At 44.0% G+C, this 18,355-nt stretch overlaps 1 protein-coding gene across 1 annotated transcript in view; it reads right to left on the reverse strand.

The window, feature by feature from the left end:
* atg4a (autophagy related 4A, cysteine peptidase) overlaps positions 1-18,355 on the reverse strand; it is a 46,033-nt gene that overhangs the window by 11,724 nt on the left and 15,954 nt on the right. The window contains exons 4-8 of the mRNA XM_078211883.1: positions 17,645-17,743; positions 11,368-11,469; positions 8,996-9,068; positions 3,082-3,161; positions 571-755 (exon numbers count right to left, since the gene is read on the reverse strand). Coding sequence (XP_078068009.1) covers positions 571-755; positions 3,082-3,161; positions 8,996-9,068; positions 11,368-11,469; positions 17,645-17,743 — 539 coding nt within the window. The remainder of the gene's footprint in view (positions 1-570; positions 756-3,081; positions 3,162-8,995; positions 9,069-11,367; positions 11,470-17,644; positions 17,744-18,355) is intronic.

Below are 18,355 nucleotides of genomic sequence, written 5' to 3' on the forward strand. Positions count from 1 at the left end.
GGAATTTCCCAGAGGGATTCCACAGCACATCCTTGTGGTACCCCTCCCAAATCCAATGCTGGGAAGGCAGAAAGCTACAGGCCATTGCTGGAAATATAAAACGGATCACCAAACGTTTAAACAGAAAAGACAGCTGAATATTTCAGGTATATGTAATGGTACACTACTCATTATTTGAGCATGTGCAAATTGTAACTGACTTAAGTCAGGTATATACTCTTAAAACGATATTGTGATTTGGATTCACCTCAGCATTTTTTCAGCAGCAAAGTTTCCAGTCTGAGGCTGACTAACTGTAACCATGAAGGAAGCAATAAATCTCAAAAGCCAAAGTTTCTACTGAACAACCGCATAAATTGAAGCCTGAGAATGGACTGCAATGCACAAATGTTCCAGAACTACACCCTTGCAAAAGAGAGGGGCCACAATATACCTCATGTCATTTCCCCGATGTGGCTTCACCTGAGATTCACCTTACCCTGGCTCGCATTATTTTAGAATCAGTATCTATGAAGATCAAGAGGCCTTCTGACAATTCCTCCCAGAAAGACAGATGGATTTTCAACTTGCCTTTAGTGCATTGATGTAAACCGGATTGATGTGGTTTATTCCCATACGGAGAGGTATGATCAGCAGAAGTGGTTTCCAATCCCTACAGTGTACAGACACAGACTGGTTTTTGGATACATCACCTCTGTATAGTGAGGTATCTGTTTGTAACCTGCAATTTTCAGACCAATGTTTGCAAAGTTTTTCTGAAACAAATTTAAAAAGAACAAGAGTAAGAAATTTACAAATTTTAAATCAGCAATCAATGGAGAATTCACGGTGTTAAATGTATTTCTTCACAGTCTCAGTGCCAATACACTAATTGTCTTCAATGTGACCAGCTTGCAACAATGAGATGCATTCATGACAATATTCAGTGTGCCAGAACGTTAAGTCGTACAGTGGAAATAGTCCGATAAAACAGAAAAAAAGGATATTTCTAAGACATTGCTAACAAAAGGACATTTCTAACTAAGAGCCTTAGTTAGGCCGCACTTGGAATATAGCGTTCAATTCTGGTCGCCACCCTACCAGAAGGATGTGGAGGTTTTGGAGAGGGTACAGAAAAGATTTACCAGGATGTTGTCTGGCATGGAGGGCATTAGCTATGAGGAGAGGTTGGAGAAACTTGATTTGTTGTCACTGGAATGACAGAGGCTGAGGGGTGACCTGATAGAAGTCTACAAGATTATGGACAGAAGCTTTTTCCCAGGGTGGAAGAGTCAATTATTCGGGGGCATAGGTTTAAGGTGAGAGGGGCAAGGTTTAAAGGAGATGTACGAGGCAAGTTTTTTTACACAGAGGGTGGTGGGTGCCTGGAACTCGCTGCCGGGGGAGGTCGTGGAAGCAGACATGATTGTGACTTTTAAGGGGCATCTTGACAAATACATGAATAGGATGGGAACAGAGGGATATGGTCCCTGGAATGATAGGGGGTTTTAGTTAAGTCGGGCAGCATGGTCAGTGCAGGCTTGGAGGGCTGAAGGGCCTGTTCCTGTGCTGTAATTTTCTTTGTTCTTTATAAACCATTTAATTTAAATTTCTAAAAGTGGAGAGGAACGGCTGGTGGAAAGACCCCACAACGACAGGCATGAAGATGGTTTTAAGACAGTTCATGTGAAGGCTTGTGGAAAAAAAATACAGATTAAACAAGCGGTGGCTTGTCTGGACATTCTAATCTGGAGAAGACGATTCAGAATTGCCGCATGTAGAAATGCAGTAAAATAAAGATGGCAATGCATTTTAACCTGGTTTCTTTTCTCTTGGCACAAGGCTTTCTTTTAAAGTAATCAGATACAAAATCTTGCAAAAATACTCAAGTAGCATAATATTTTGTAAAATATAACGACAGTACTATTTCCATTTTAAAAAGGTAAACGTTGCATTGTTTAGTATGAAATTTGGGCTATCAGCATGTTAGTGTGAACTCTTTTCAATAGACTAAGAAACAAGTCTATTTTGGGTCCAAAGGTTATAGATTTTATTATCACCATTTAGTGGCTGTTTGTTGTTTGCAAATGCTTCAGAAGAAACGAACAGATGCGTGCTGACAAGGACTGGAATGCTGATAAATGATGAGGGAAGGAATCTTTTAAATTATAAATAATTAAAAATAAAATCATTGCTGGGTTCAGTTTTGTAAACTCACACAGACATAAGAGGTACTGCAACCTGCAGGCAGCCGATCAAAGGCACTGAAATTCCACAGAGTGAATATGAACTTTGAAATTCCTTTGCCCAGTATTCTAACTGAGGTGTTAATCTGTTTCTTTATATTTCTTAAGATGGATACATTTTTTAAAAAAGTCAGAGAATATAAACATTGCTGGTGAGGCCAGCATTTATTGTCATTCCTAATTGCCTTGAGAAGGTGGCAGTGACCCCCTGTGTGAAGGTGCATCCACAATACTGGTAGGGAGTTTCAGGATTTTGACCGAGTGATGAATGCAGTCATAAAAATTGCAAGCTAAGATAGTTCCGATCCTCTGCATCTGAAAATAGCCCAAAATACCCACTGCATTTTGTTTAAACCCAGTAAAAGGTGGGATGTCGGGGTCAGGAACAATCGGAAGACTGGGAGAATAAGAGGATTTAAACCATTAGTACGTTCAAATACAACTCTTTTGCAACAATTAGATGAGGAAAGGGAATCTAATTTCTGCGGTGCTCCACAAGAATTTAGTACATGCTCAACAAACAGAAAGCTTTGGAAATCCCCAGAATAAACTGTTACACTATTGATGTGCCAATCTATATTAGGAGCTGTTGAGTTTTACGACTGAGGGGGACTTTCACACTAAACATTGTGTCATGGCAGGAAAACAAATTCTCACTCAAGATTGGTTTCGGGTAACCCTGAACAATTTTACCACAACCCCGCTTGCTGGTGTATGGCAGAGAGTGAAACTCGTCTCCATAATCAGCACCAAAGCCATTTATACCAGCTTAGAATGATTCATCCAATTCTTCACACTCTGTGTTAATTAATGGAGAAACAATTGCTGACTGACTAAGAAAAATATTAAAACTCACTGATGTCCTCAATAACTACAGTATTGTCCATGGAAATGTAAACTGCTAGAGCATTCCAGTCATCAAATAAGGCAAGTTTCCTGTGAAAAAAGAAACATTTTTATTGTACGTTTCTATTTGAAGAGAATGGGGGGATGGGGGAATGGATACCTTGGAGTGATTGCACAAAATAAATATTAAATACAAGCCAGTAATTGAAGAATTTACATAAAGACATATTTTAGTTCCTTCATCATATGCACCAGTCAACACTTGCATTACAGAATGAAAGAATTCTTACATCACAGAAGGAGGCCATTTGGCCCATCGGGCCTGATTTTACCATCATGTTGTGTCCGTTTATGGGCACGAAAACTTGGTAAAGTCAGACATGAGGCGAGTAGCGCGATCTGCGCCCACTTCCGCGCCGGTTCCCCCTTTACCAAGGTCCGAAAATGGCCGCAATCAGGCCCATGCATTTAAATTGACTTAATGGGCTGCACGCCCAACTTTACCAGCACTTTCACCTTTATCACCGTGTTTTCCTATCCGGAATCGACGCAAAACAGACATGTCCCACTTAAGTCTGATTCGGGCACTCCATCAGTGAGAGTTTGTGAGAAGGTAAGTATCTAGCGTCCGACGGCTCTCTGCTTGAGATTGTGGCCGGGGGAGGGGGGGGAGGTGGGTCCGCTGTCACTCTGCCTGTGATCAGTGGGGAGGGGGGTCCGCTGCCACTCTACTTGAGATTGGTGGGAGGGTGAAAGGGGGGTCTGTTGCAAAGCTGCCTGAGATCAGTGGGGGGGAAGGGGGGTCTGCTGCCACTCTGCCTGAGATCGGTGGGGAGAAAGGGCCCGCGATCGGTCTGGGTGGTGGGGATGTTGGCGGGGGGGGGGGGGGGGAAACAAGGGGGTCATTTATGTTGTGGGGCTAATGTCTGCGGGAGGCATTATCCGGCCCGGGAGGGATGTGGCAGGGGAGCCGCATTCTAACAGTTTGTTCTGCGCATGCGCAGTTGGAGGCACCGATCGGAGCTGCAGGGTTTCGGGCACGTTAAGCCCCGCCCACAGGCTTGTGCAGCGTGATTCGGAATCGCTGATATTTTTGCAGGCAGAGTGCGTATGGGGACGCCTCAGAACGGGTCTAAAAGTCGGATCTGAAACACTCCCAGTTTCATGTCCACCCAGAACTTAGAATCAAAATGGTAAAATAGGGTCCTTCACGCCTGCACTGGCTCTCCAAAGAACATTATGGGTGTGACTGTACCGGCCGTTCACGCCACACTCCTGCTGCAGCAAAGTCGGCAAATTTGGCACCCAGCCAAATCTCCGTTCACTTCAGCGGGGTGGGAAAATCCCACTGGCGTGAACAGTTGTAACATTCCAGTCTATGACTTGATGCCATTCTCCTGCCTTTTCCCCATACCCTTGCACATTGTTTCCATGCAAATAATAAATAATCTTCTCTTACTCTGTTTCTCCTGTTTTTTTCACTTCCCCTCTAAACTTTGGCCTGGTTTTCATTTGTATTATCAACCTGAAATCTGTCCCATGCAGCCTTTTACTGCTTCACCTTACCCCCCACCCCCCGAAATCAGGAGCGCAAAAATCCCTCCCATATAATACACCCAGTGGTGTAATGGTACCATTACTGTTTCTTAGCTCTCACCAAATAGATTCTATTCTTGACCCCTCGAGGACATTCTCTCACTTCATCATTACAATATTCTCCTTAATCAATATTGCTAACCCCCTCCCTTTCTTTTCTTCCCTATCTTTCCTGAACACTGTGTATGTCGGAATATTTAGAATTCAGAACAGTCCTTACTGAGCCAGGTTTCTGGAATTGTCACAACATCATGTTCCCACTTTGCTGTCTGCACTTACAGCTCACTGACCTTATTTACCATGCTCCTTGTGTTCACATGCATGCACTCTAAACATAATTTAAATCTTATTGCATTCCCTCTTACTCTGACCCCACCTAATTGCTTAATATTCCTTATACTAGTGCTGTCAGTTTCTTCCATAGAACCATAGAAAATTACAGCTCATAAACAGGCCTTTTGGCCCTTCTTGTCTGTGCCGAACCATTTTCTGCTTAGTCCCACTGACCTGCACTTGGACCATATCCCTCCACACCACTCTCCTCCATGAACCCGTCCAAGTTTTTCTTAAATGTTAAAAGTGACCCCGCATTTACCACTTTATCCGGCAGCTCATTCCACACTCCCACCACTCTCTGCGTGAAGAAGCCCCCCCCCCCCCCCCCCTAATATTCCCTTTAAACTTTTCTCCTTTCACCCTTAACCCATGCCCTCTGGTTTTTTTCTCCCCTAGCCTCAGTGGAAAAAGCCTGCTTGCATTCACTCTATCTATACCCATCAAAATCTTATACACCTCTATCAAATCTCCCCTCATTCTTCTACGCTCCAGGGAATAAAGTCCCAACCTATTCAATCTCTCTCTGTAACTCAGCTTCTCCAGTCCCGGCAACATCCTTGTGAACCTTCTCTGCACTCTTTCAACCTTATTTACATCCTTCCTATAACTAGGTGACCAAATCTGTACACAATACTCTAAATTCGGCCTCACCAATGCCTTATATAACCTTGATGTGGAGATGCCGGCGTTGGACTGGGGTAAACACAGTAAGAAGTTTAACAACACCAGGTTAAAGTCCAACAGGTTTATTTGGTAGCAAAAGCCACACAAGCTTTCGAGGCTCTGAGCCCCTTCTTCAGGTGAGTGGGAATTCTGTTCACAAACAGAACTTATAAGACACAGACTCAATTTACATGAATAATGGTTGGAATGCGAATACTTACAACTAATCCAGTCTTTAAGAAACAAAACAATGGGAGTGGAGAGAGCATCAAGACAGGCTAAAAAGATGTGTATTGTCTCCAGACAAGACAGCCAGTGAAACTCTGCAGGTCCACGCAACTGTGGGAGTTACAAATAGTGTGACATAAATTCTGATTCTAGGATCGCATGATAAAGACTCAGGAGGAAAAAAGCAGAAATATTTATGTGAAATAGTGTGACATAAACCCAATATCCCGGTTGAGGCCGTCCTTGTGTGTGCGGAACCTGGCTATCAGTTTCTGCTCCGCGACTCTGCGCTGTCGTGTGTCGCGAAGGCCGCCTTGGAGAACGCTTACCCGAATATCAGAGGCGGTCACGGGCATTCGGCCTCTGATATTCGGGTAAGCGTTCTCCAAGGCGGCCTTCGCGACACACGACAGCGCAGAGTCGCGGAGCAGAAACTGATAGCCAGGTTCCGCACACACAAGGACGGCCTCAACCGGGATATTGGGTTTATGTCACACTATTTCACATAAATATTTCTGCTTTTTTCCTCCTGAGTCTTTATCATGCGATCCTAGAATCAGAATTTATGTCACACTATTTGTAACTCCCACAGTTGCGTGGACCTGCAGAGTTTCACTGGCTGTCTTGTCTGGAGACAATACACATCTTTTTAGCCTGTCTTGATGCTCTCTCCACTCCCATTGTTTTGTTTCTTAAAGACTGGATTAGTTGTAAGTATTCGCATTCCAACCATTATTCATGTAAATTGAGTCTGTGTCTTATAAGTTCTGTTTGTGAACAGAATTCCCACTCACCTGAAGAAGGGGCTCAGAGCCTCGAAAGCTTGTGTGGCTTTTGCTACCAAATAAACCTGTTGGACTTTAACCTGGTGTTGTTAAACTTCTTATTATATAACCTTACCATAACACTCCAACTTTTATGCTCGATACTCCAATTTATAAAGGCCAATATACCAAAGGCACTCTTTACGACCCTATCCACCTGACATCACTTTTAGGGAATTCTGTACCTGTATTCCCAGATCCCTCTGTTCAACTGCACCCATTCAGAGTCCTACCATTTACCCTGTACGTTCTACTTTGGTTTGTCCTTCCAAAGTGCAATATCTCACACTTGTCTGCGTTAAATTCCATTTGCCATTTTTCAGCCCATTTTTCTAGTTGGTCCAAATCCCTCTGCAAGCTTTGAAAACCTTCCTCACTGTCCACTACGCCTCCAATCTTTGTATCATCAGCAAATTTGCTGATCCAATTTAGCACATTATCATCCAGATCATTGATATAGATGACAAACAACAATGGACCCAACACCGATCCCTGCGGCACACCACTAGTCACAGGCCTCCACTCAGAGAAGCAATCCTCCACAACCACTCTCTGGCTTCTTCCATTTAGCCAGTGTCTAATCCAATTTACTACCTCCCCATGTATACCTAGCGACTGAACCTTCCTAACTAACCTCCCATGAGGGACCTTGTCAAAGGCCTTGCTGAAATCCAGGTAGACAACATCCACCGCCTTCCCTTCATCCACTTTCCTGGTAACCTCCTCGAAAAACTCTAATAGATTGGTCAAACATGACCTACCACGCACAAAGCCATGTTGACTCTCCCTAATAAGTCCCTGCCTATCCAAATATTTGTAGATCCTATCCCTTATCACACCTTCCAATAACTTGCCCACCACCGACGTCAAACTTACTGGCCTATAATTTCCCGGATTTCTTTTGGAACCTTCCAATTGTTTTCTTCCCATATATAATATTATAATTATAACATTTAAATTGTGTTCTTCAAATCTTGGCAGCTATTTGAATGTAACAACTGTGGGCTGGATTTCCCAGCACTCAGAAAGTAAAGGGAGGTGCAATTTGCCCACTGCACCAGAAAAGTCCCTGCTTGTGGACCAAGAGGAGCAGGAGTGCTTCTCCCAGCCACTCAAGTAAATATTCTTCCATGATCTGCCTCAGTCTCCACAATTTTCAGACCCTCACAGAAGAACATAAGAAATGGGAGCATGAGTAGACCACTCAGCCCCTCACCATTCAATAAAATCATGGCTGATCTGATTGTGCATGTAAGTCCACTTTCTTGCTTGTCCCCATAATTCTTGACTCCCTTGTAATCAAAAACCTGTCTTGCACATGTTCAATGATCCATCCTTCATTGCTCTCTGCAGTAGACAAGTTTGTAGATTAATGACCCAAGAGAGGAGAAATTGGTCCTTCATCTCCAGCTTAAATGGGAGCCTGTTAATTCTGAAACTGTGCCCCCTAGTTCGAGATTTCCCCATGAGAGGAAAATTCTCTCAACATCACCCACACTATACCCCTTGCCCCTCCTCCTTTGTGCCATGCTCTGCGACTCCCTACCATTGCCCAACCATTTCCGATTCCTGGGGACTGTCTTCAGTATCTCTGCCTGCAGACTTCAACTGGCGTTCTTGTCTGGCAGCTGACCAGCTTCTTACTCTGACTGATTTACAGGCGGGAAACAATGTAAAAGAAAATGTTAATGATATCCTGCCATTCGATTTGACAGGACCGTCCCAGTATTTCCTGAAAACATGCACCCCACTGCTTATGAGAGGCATAGACAGGGTGGATAGTCAGAGGCTTTTTCCCAGGGTGAAAATGTCAATTACAAGGGGGCACAGGTTCAAGGTGAGAGGGGGAAAATTTAAGGGAGATGTACGGGGGAAATTTTTCTCACAGAGTGGTGGGTGCCTGGAACGCGCTGCCAGAGGAGGTGGTGGAAGCAGGCACATTAGCAACATTTAAGAGGCATCTGGATAGGTGCATGAATAGGGAGGGAATAGAGGGATACAGACCGAGTAAGAGCAGAAGGTTTTATTGACTTTAGTTAGGGCATCATGATCGGCACAGGCTTGGAGGGCCGAAGGGCCTCTTCCTGTGCTGTACTTTTCTTTGTTCCTTGCTCCACTCCCATAAATATTGGGGTTTATGCCCTAACACTAATCCTCACAAACACAAAATACATATAAAACGAGTCAACAAAAATACATTCTAAACAGAAGGATAGATCATCTTGACTGCAACAGTTTGATAGGACATTCTCTCTCTTGTTCTGAATTTTCACTTACTTTAACACTTGGGCCACTGTGTTAGGTCCATACCATTCCCCTACAGATTTTCCCTCTCCCACTCCCATTTGAGCTGTTAGAGAAATGAGACAATAGAAGAGTTAGAATTCAGTCAACACAGGTATTAGTATGTGTCACAATCATATCCTGACACGAATCAGTAAATGATAGGCTTCAACCGTGACATCTAATAAGGCTTAAATTTAAAACAGCTAGGTTACAATTTTTGTAGCACAAGCAAATCCGAAACACACTCAATTAGCTGAATGCTGCGTTTTCAATTTAAATCAGAAATTCTACACACTAAGTTCGGATGTAACTGGCTCAGTCCAATCCCATGTTTCAGTTAGCCTCGCCATTTGCCTGGAATCAAAAGATACTACATTCCTATACAGGTATTACTAAGTTACTGAAGCCCTGTATTGGATTCACCATTTGAGAATAATACCAGAATAATGCACATTTTAAGAAATTAGAAATACCCTCTGACCAGGGTGACCAACTCCTGGTGAAATATTCAAGGTGCAAACCTGCAAGAATGAGGGGTGAGGGGGAGATGTCAGAGAGCGAAAGCTAGGGTGGCAGGGAGAGTGCGGGTGATCCATAAATCTCCAACGTCGCTAATTCAGGGAAAACAGTGTTCCAGCCTCAAAGGCCCCGGGACACATGATGAGGCTGAGTTATGGGGCGATCCTGTAAATTCTCGGACAGTTGGTCACTCTGTTTCTAACTCTCACTCAGTGAGAAACCAGTTTTGCATTGAGCATTTCAAGTTCACGCCAATGCCTCAAACGGTAGTCAAATTCAACATCCCATAGTAAGCTCCTTGTAGGATCAGATGGTGCCTCAGGGTTATAAAACACCCCATCATGGTCAATGGTGATAACAAGGTGACTAATCCTCTGTATAACTGTGTAGGGGCTGTATATATCAGTTGTTCTGCATGTACCTAGCTCGGAGCAGGTCAATAATAATATATTGACATGAATTCTCCCAAATTTATTCACAGTGGAATGTTAATTTTGAATATGTTGACCCGCTATAAATACAAATGAGGAATAAGGAGTTCAAAACTTCAACTTGTCCTTTCTTCTCCTTATGCTGAAGGAAGGGCTATTGCCCAAATACACAGAATCTTTCTTTGCTCAGGTTACAAGGGACCACCCATCTATCCACCATGCACACACTACATCATTCCTCAATAGAGTGGGAAACCAGTTGGCTACAGGCATCTGCTCGAGTCAAGCACTTAACAGTAGGGCAGGACATGCAGTATGGTGCTCTCTCTCTCTCTCTACACACAATCTGTTTCATGCTTCCCTCTAAGATTAGGTGGTGATTATATGGGGAAAAACTTGACTGGTCCAGTAATACACCACTTCATGCTAGCAAAATGGTGTTTTCCTCCACATGTGTCACCTAATCTAAACCCACTCTTCTGTTAAATCTCCATGTCCTTTAAACATTCTTCTTTTTCAATTAACTACCTCAGTTTGGTTTTTTAAAAATTGATGCTGCATCAAAAACCACCTGTAGCTGAGATTCACATTCTAACAATCTCAGCTGTGAAGAAACATAATGTGAAGCACACAACTTCCACCCGTACCCCACTCTAGAATATACGAGGAAGAGACGCTCCTATCTCGAGCTGTCCAAGGAGCAGTGATCACAAAGACTACTGTTCGCACAGAAAACTGTAATCAAGTTATGGCATGTGCTACAATCCCAAGCCACAGCCCATATTTACAGCTGGTACTGCTTTATCGAAGGATTCCACTTCTCAATCTGCAATTCCATTGTGACCAGGCTGTTGCTAATAACTCCTACAATTGGTCCAAGTTTTCGAATAAAAGCAAAATACTGTGTACTCTGGAACTGTGACCAGTATGAAATACCAGATGATTACAATTTGGAAAAGAAAAAAAGTGTTAAGGACATGTCATGGGTGGCACAGTGGTTAGCACTGCTGCCTCACAGCGTCAGGGACCCGGGTTCAATTCCTGGTTTGGGTCACTGTCTGTGTGGAATCTGCACATTCTCCCCGTGTCTGCGTGGGTTTCCTCCGGGTGCTCCGGTTTCCTCCCACAGTCTGAAAGACATGCCGCTTAGGTGCAATGGCCGTGCTAAATTCTCCCTCAGTGTACCCGAACAGGCGCCGGAGTGTGGCAAGTAGGGGATTTTCACAGGAACTTCATTGCAGTGTTAATGTAAGCCTACTTGTGACACTAATAAATAAATTTTGAACTTTCAATGTTAAAAATAATAACTGTTAGTGTTTTCATATCTTTTATCTTTACTTTAGCGGGCAAAGCAATTGTCCAATATATTCTTACAATGCATTTACTGTTGTTAACAAGATGTTGTTTCCTCACCCATTTGATGGATTGAATAACAGCTGTCCTTCCTGTCCAGAAAACATTGCAGAATCCGGTGATACTGCTCAGGCTGCCATTTGCCTTTCTCCCATCGCCAATCTACAACAATACCATTCAATTAATCAACTAATCAAACGTATATATAGGTACAAAAATAATAATTCGAAATAAAAGACTAATTATCCCCCATTTTAAAACTATTTGCCAAGCATTAACTACAGTACCCACTAGTCTCAGTATCTCTGTTTAAAACAGGATAGCTGGTAAAATAAAAAAATCAGTTGAGAAGAATTATGTGGCCATGGCTATTGGTGAATTTTAATTACCATCAATAGAGGCACAGTCATGAACGCTGGCCTGAATCTGATAGCTGGGTTAATGCTTGGCAATTTTAGTAATTATACGCAGAAGAAATAATGGAAGGCAGTTAAATTCATTTCAGAAAGACACAGTTAACGATATAAGATGCTGGTTGGGAGGGTTGAATGAAGTAAGCAGTGTGAGACTTCAACTCAATAGAGACATCAGTAACTAACCTGACTGAGTAACTTAAACTGCATCACAACATTTCAGAACAGCAGTTGTGACATTTGCCACAGTTTGAAACAAAATATGCATAATTTTTTTGAAATGATTTAGTGGAAGAGTCAGGGATTTTCCAGACACGCTCGCCCCAAAACCAGAAAATCCTACCCGAGGTCAACAAATCTTTATGTGGTCCGACCACCCCATCCATTACGATTTCCGTGGCGGGCGGGATGGGCAAGCTCCCCCCTCATGGCTTTGGGCTTTGCAATTTTAAACAGAAGGAAGCTGGCTCAGCTAGAAGCAGATGTTGGACAAGCAGTCTGATCACAAAGAGGCAGTGGACAGGTTAAGAGAAGCTGTGGAAATAGAGTCAAGTGTCAACAGTGTCCATGTAAAATTTGACCCCAGCAGCATGTAACTCGGGAAGAAAAGGGGGTCATGAATCAATCCTTTGGGGATTGCTGTATTAATGGTGAACAGGCAGGAAAAGAAGTCATTGCCGAAAAATCTCTAGCTGCGACTGGATGGCTGAAAATGAAACAAAGTGAATACCAGTCTTACTGAAATGGATAACAAAGGAAAGGCACTGGAGAAAAATGGTGCAGTTGACTGTGTCAGAAGCTGCAGAGAGGTTGTGAAGGATGAAGTAGGATTCCACACCACAGTCTAACAGAATGATACTCATGACAGTGATTAGATTTGTGCTGTGGCAGTTGAAAGAGATGCAAATATGGAATGACAGGTAAGATGGGCAAAGATTTGAGAGTTGTTAAAGGACTTTAGAGAGGATAGAGGATTCAAGGGTGGGTGTTTTTGAGATGAAATGATGATGATTGGTTAGAAAGTGAGGGTTCTGGCATCCAAGGAGAGTCAACCATTTGCAAGATTTAACATGGGTGCCAGGATGGGAAGTTGGGTGGTCAGCAAGTTAGTGGAAGTAGGTCGAAGACAGGAGCTAGAATATATGGAATAGGTGAACATAGAGAAGATACGAGGAAAGATGAGAGGGAAAATGGAAAATGATACAGGTTTGGAGATAAGGGATTGGGCAGCTGAACAGATGGTCTCAATCTCAATCAAGTCCATGAGCTCCTTGCAAATTTTGGAGATGTGGGTGGAGGAGAATGAGCAAGAGAGACAATGGAGAAAAGAAGCTGAGACACTCTTTACTCTGGGGATATCTTTATATTCTAGAGCAATCCTGGATTACTAAGCGGTTTGAGTAGAGAAAAACAAGGCCCAATAAGGCTGGATGCAGCGATGGATTACTAAACTGACTGTGCACCAATATGCTGATAACTAAACCCCTTAGACTTGAATGAATAAAGAGGGACCATATCAAGAGAAAGATCGTGATCAGCGAGAATAAGCATTTACTGGGAACAAAGGCATTTCAAAATGGGCGTAAGGAAGTAGTTGAGCAGACTGACAGCTGCATAAATACCATAATGAATGGAGGCCAAAGGTTAGACAGCTGAAAGCTTGAAAGTGCAATTGTAAATGACTTGTGTGGGGGAAGGGGAAGAGTTGAGTTCTTTCAGGAGCAGCACAGAAGGAAGTGGATTTGGAGAGGACCAAGGGAATACAGCTGATGAGGGACACAAGGGAGCGACTGGCCTTGCCTACAGTAATGTCAAGGAAATTGGTCTTGAATATTAGGTCATATGAAATAGAAGGTTAAAGGAGTACAGCAGGGAAGTGTAATCACAAGAGAAAGGGAAAGGTGAGTTGGGGTGAAGACTAAATCACAGAAGATCAGGGGCTGCATTTTACGTGCCACCACGGGGTGTATTTTCAGCAAGGTGGGGCACAGAAAATAGGGCAGGTGTCCACTCCACCACCTTCCCACTCACCCCCGAGGAGGGATGGATTGTGGGTAGAGGGCACGGGAAGGTGTACGCTGATATCGGCCGCCATATTTAAATCAATAGTTAAGGGTCAATTAAGCTTCTAAATGATCCAATTGACCCCGATAATATGCACTCCACGCCATAAAACAGTTGGCGTGCAGTCCAGTGGGAGTGGCAAGCTGCTTTTTAAAAGAAACATGTATAAAGGGCAGGAAGAAAGGTGGGGAACTATCTTTTGGTGGGTGCGTTTTCAGATCAAAGGTGGCCCACTAAGATAGAACACCCTCGTTTTCTTCTTACCTGTCTTCTCCATTAAACGCACCTCCCCCACCTCCCCAGCCCCTCTCTAACTGCCTAAACTTGCCTTGCCCAATCCAGTACAAAGAACAAAGAAAATTACAGCACAGGAACAGGCCCTCCAAGCCTGCACCAACCATGCTGCCCGACTGAACTAAAACCTCCTACCCTTCCGGGGACCATATCCCTCTATTCCCATCCTATTCATGTATTTGTCAAGATGCCCTTTAAAAGTCACTACCGTATCTGCTTCCAATTCCTCCCCTGGCAGCGAGTTCCAGGCACCCACCACCGTCTATGTAAAAAAAACTTGCCTCGTACATCTCCTTTAAACCTTGCCCCTTGCACCTTAAACCTGTGCCCACGAGTAATTGACTCTTCTACCCTGGGAAAAAGCTTCTGACTATCCACTCTGTCCATGCCCTTCATAATCTTGTAGACTTCTATCAGGTCATCCCTCAACCTCCATTGTTCCAGTGAGAACAAACCAAGTTTCTCCAACCTCTCCTCAAAGCTAATACCAGGCAACATCCTGGTAAATCTTTTCTGTACCCTCTCCAAAGCCTCCACATCCTTCTGGTAGTGTGGCGACCAGAATTGAACACTATATTCCAAGTGCGGCCTAACTAAGGTTCTATAAGGCTGCAACATGACTTGACAATTTTTAAACTCAATGCCCTGGCTGATTAAGGCAAGCATGCCGTATGCCTTCTTGACTACCTTCTCCACCTGCGTCGCCACTTTCAGTGACCTATGTACCTGTACACCCTGATCCCTCTGCCTATCAATAGTCTTAAGGGTTCTGCCATTTACTGTATATCTCCTATCTGTATTAGACCTTCCAAAATACATTACCATATATTTGTCTGGATTAAACTCCATCGTTATCTCTCCGCCCAAGTCTCCAACCGATCCACATCCTGCTGTATCCTCTAATGGTCTTCATCGCTATCTGCAAATCCACCAGCCTTTGTGTTGTCCGCAAACTTACTAATCAAACCAATTACATTTTCCTCCAAATCATTTATATATATTACAAACAGCAAAGGTCCCAGCACTGGTCCCTGAGGAATGCCACTTGTCACATTCAGAAACGCACCATTCCACTGCCCTCTGTCTTCTATGACCGACATGATGTGGAGATGCCAGCGTTGGACTGGGGTAAATACAGTAAGAAGTCTTACAACACCGGGTTAAAGTCCAACAGATTTATTTGGTAGCAAAAGCCACTAGCTTTCGGAGCACTGCTCCTTCGTCAGGTAAGTGGGAGTTCCGTTCACAAACAGGGCATATAAAAACAAAAACTCAATTTACAAAACAATGGTTGGAATGCGAGTCTTTACAGGTAATCAAGTCTTAAAGATGCAGACAATGTGAGTGGAGAGAGGGTTAAGCACAGGTTAAAGAGATGTGTATTGTCTCCAGCCAGGACAGTTAGTGAGATTTTGCAAGCCCAGGCAAGTTGTGGGGGTTACAGATAGTGTGACATGAACCCAAGATCCCGGTTGAGGCCATCCTCATGTGTGCGGAACTTGGCTATCAGTCTTTGCTCAGCGACTCTGTGTTGTCATGTGTCGTGAAGACCGCCTTGGAGTACACTTACCCGAAGATCAGAGGCTGAATGCCCGTGACCGCTGAAGTGTTTCCAACAGGTTACTTACTATCTGTAACTCCCACGACTTGCCTGGGCTTGCAAAATCTCACTAACTGTCCTGGCTGGAGACAATACACATCTCTTTAACCTGTGCTTAACCCTCTCTCCACTCACATTGTCTGTACCTTTAAGACTTGATTACCTGTAAAGACTCACATTCCAACCATTATTCTGTAAATTGAGTTTGTGTCTTTATATGTCCTGTTTGTGAACAGAACTCCGACTTACCTGACGAAGGAGCAGCGCTCCAAAAGGTAGTGGCTTTTGCTACCAAATAAACCTGTTGGACTTTAACCTGGTGTTGTGTGACTTCTTTCTATGACCGAGCCAGTTCTGTATCCGCCTTGCCAGCTCACCTCTGATTCCATGCGACTTCACCTTCTGCACCAGTCTGCCATGAGGGACCTTGTCAAAGGCCTGACTGAAGTCCACGTAGACAACATCCACTGCCCTACCCTCATCAATCATCTTCGTCATTTCCTCGAAAAACTCGATCAAGTTAGTGAGGCACAACCTCCCCTTCACAAAACCATGTTGCCTCTCACTAATACTTGCATTTATTTCCAAGTGGGAGTAAATCCTGTCTCGAAGAATCCTCTCCAATAATTTCCCTACCACTGACGTAAGGCTCACCGGCCTGTAATTACCTGGATTATTCTTGCTGCCCTTCTTAAACAAAGGAACAACATTGGCTATTCTCCAATCCTCTGGGACCTCCCTGTAGACAGTGAGGATATAAAGATTTTTCTCAAGGCCCCAGCAATTTCCTCCTGTACTTACATTGCTCTGGGATCCATGGGTTGCCTTTGTGTTCCTCATTGCAGTCCTGGCAGTGTGCACTAATGTGCCCTTGGCGCTGCTGGGGGAGCTGCTGGCCAATCGAATTGGCTGGCAGCACCTGAGGATGAGACAACCTCACTGTTGAGGGGCAGAAGTCCCACACTGCCCCTATTTAGCCTGCCTACAACACATTTTGTGCTGCGGGTTAGGCTGGTGTGGAGTGGGTCAGCTCCATGCTGACTTTGCTTCAAGGGTGGGGGCAAGCCGTCCACGCCCCCCCCCCCCCCCCCCACCCAATAATATTCTGTCTAAGGAGTCACACAGTACAAAAACTGAAGAAAATAACATTGAATATATCTTGATAAGAAACTTAGGGTAAGGACGGTAGCAAGAGTGGGGCCGTGTTAGAGAACAAGGATTTTAAAAGAGCAATGGCTGGAACTGGGGAAGGTGTCCAAAAAGGGAAGAGGTGTTGGGGGTTAAGGGGAGAGACCAGGATACAATTTGGTGACACACAACCAACAAATGACTTGAAAGCACCACCGCCTGCAAATCTCTTCCAAGTCACCACCCTGACTTAGAGGTATGTCGCCATTTGTTCACTGCGGCTGGGTTAATGTCCTGGATCAGCCTCCTTAACAGCACTCTGGATGTACCTACACCAGGTGGACTGAAGCAGTTCAAGGCAGCAGCTCACCTTTTCAAGGGCAACAAATGCTGGCCTTGCCAATGCCCACATCCCACAAATGAATTTTAATAAAAGCAGGTGATGGAAATTTTATATTCAGGCAGGAGAGGGAGGCTTCGGTAAGAGACAAGGCTATGAAGTTAATTAATTACTCACAGTAAAAGTTGTGGATGGCTACAGCCCTCTTTGAAAGTGAACTGACTATTAATTTCTCTTTTGTATCAATCAGACCCTTATGTGAGACAGTGCAATCTACTCTCAGTTACTGAACAAGGTCTGCATAAAGATTATTCTTTCCCGCTGGAAAGTGGTGAAAGAGGGTGTGCTCAAAAACCATTTAATATTTCTTGAGAGCATGAAGATGGCTTCAAAGGTACACCTAATCTCAAAGCCGGCGTTCCAACAACATGACACTCAGCTGGCTCAACATCTACATGGTTCAGATTTCGGGAATGAGTGGTGACCATAAATACTCACCTATCCCTAGGTGTCTGCATATTAATGCTTGTGCTAGGATCATCTGCCCGCAGCGCAGCATACATCCCCAGCCAGCATCAGATGAGGGACCAGTCCCCCCTGTATGAACAGAAACAGAGAATTTACTACAACTTTAAGCACCTCCAGCCAGATGGGAGCAAGTTGCGGTCAATGATTTGATGATGAATATTATATCTTTTCAGACAATCTACAGCTTAATATATAAAACATAAACACATTTTATATATTATGTATACTTATAGCAGTGTGATAGTCATTAAACAAGGAAGCTCCAGTTTTTAGAGCTGGAATGACAACTGGTAACACTGTGGAACATCCACAGAGCATCATGGATAGCACATTTAGAAGGGACAGCTAAAGGACTTGAGACAGGAAGGGAATGGGTGACCACCAGACTGTCTAAGAGAAACAAGCAGGTAGCTCAGGAGTTCCCTGGGGTCCTGCTCACAAACCAGTATTCTATTTTGGAGGCAAATGAGGGCACTGGTTCCTCCAGGGAGTGCAGATAGTACCAAGCCTCTGGCACCACAAGCAGCGTGTCAGTACAGGAGGGGAGGAACAGCAATAGACATGAGGGATTCTATAGTCAGAGGTACACCAGGCGATACTGTGGCTGTTGATGTCACTCCGGGATGGTGTGCTACCTCCCTGGTGCCAGTGTCCAGGACGTCACTGAACAGCTGCAAGGCA

Source organism: Mustelus asterias, chromosome 4 (assembly GCF_964213995.1).
Source record: "Mustelus asterias chromosome 4, sMusAst1.hap1.1, whole genome shotgun sequence".
NCBI classification, from domain to species: Eukaryota; Metazoa; Chordata; class Chondrichthyes; order Carcharhiniformes; family Triakidae; genus Mustelus; species Mustelus asterias.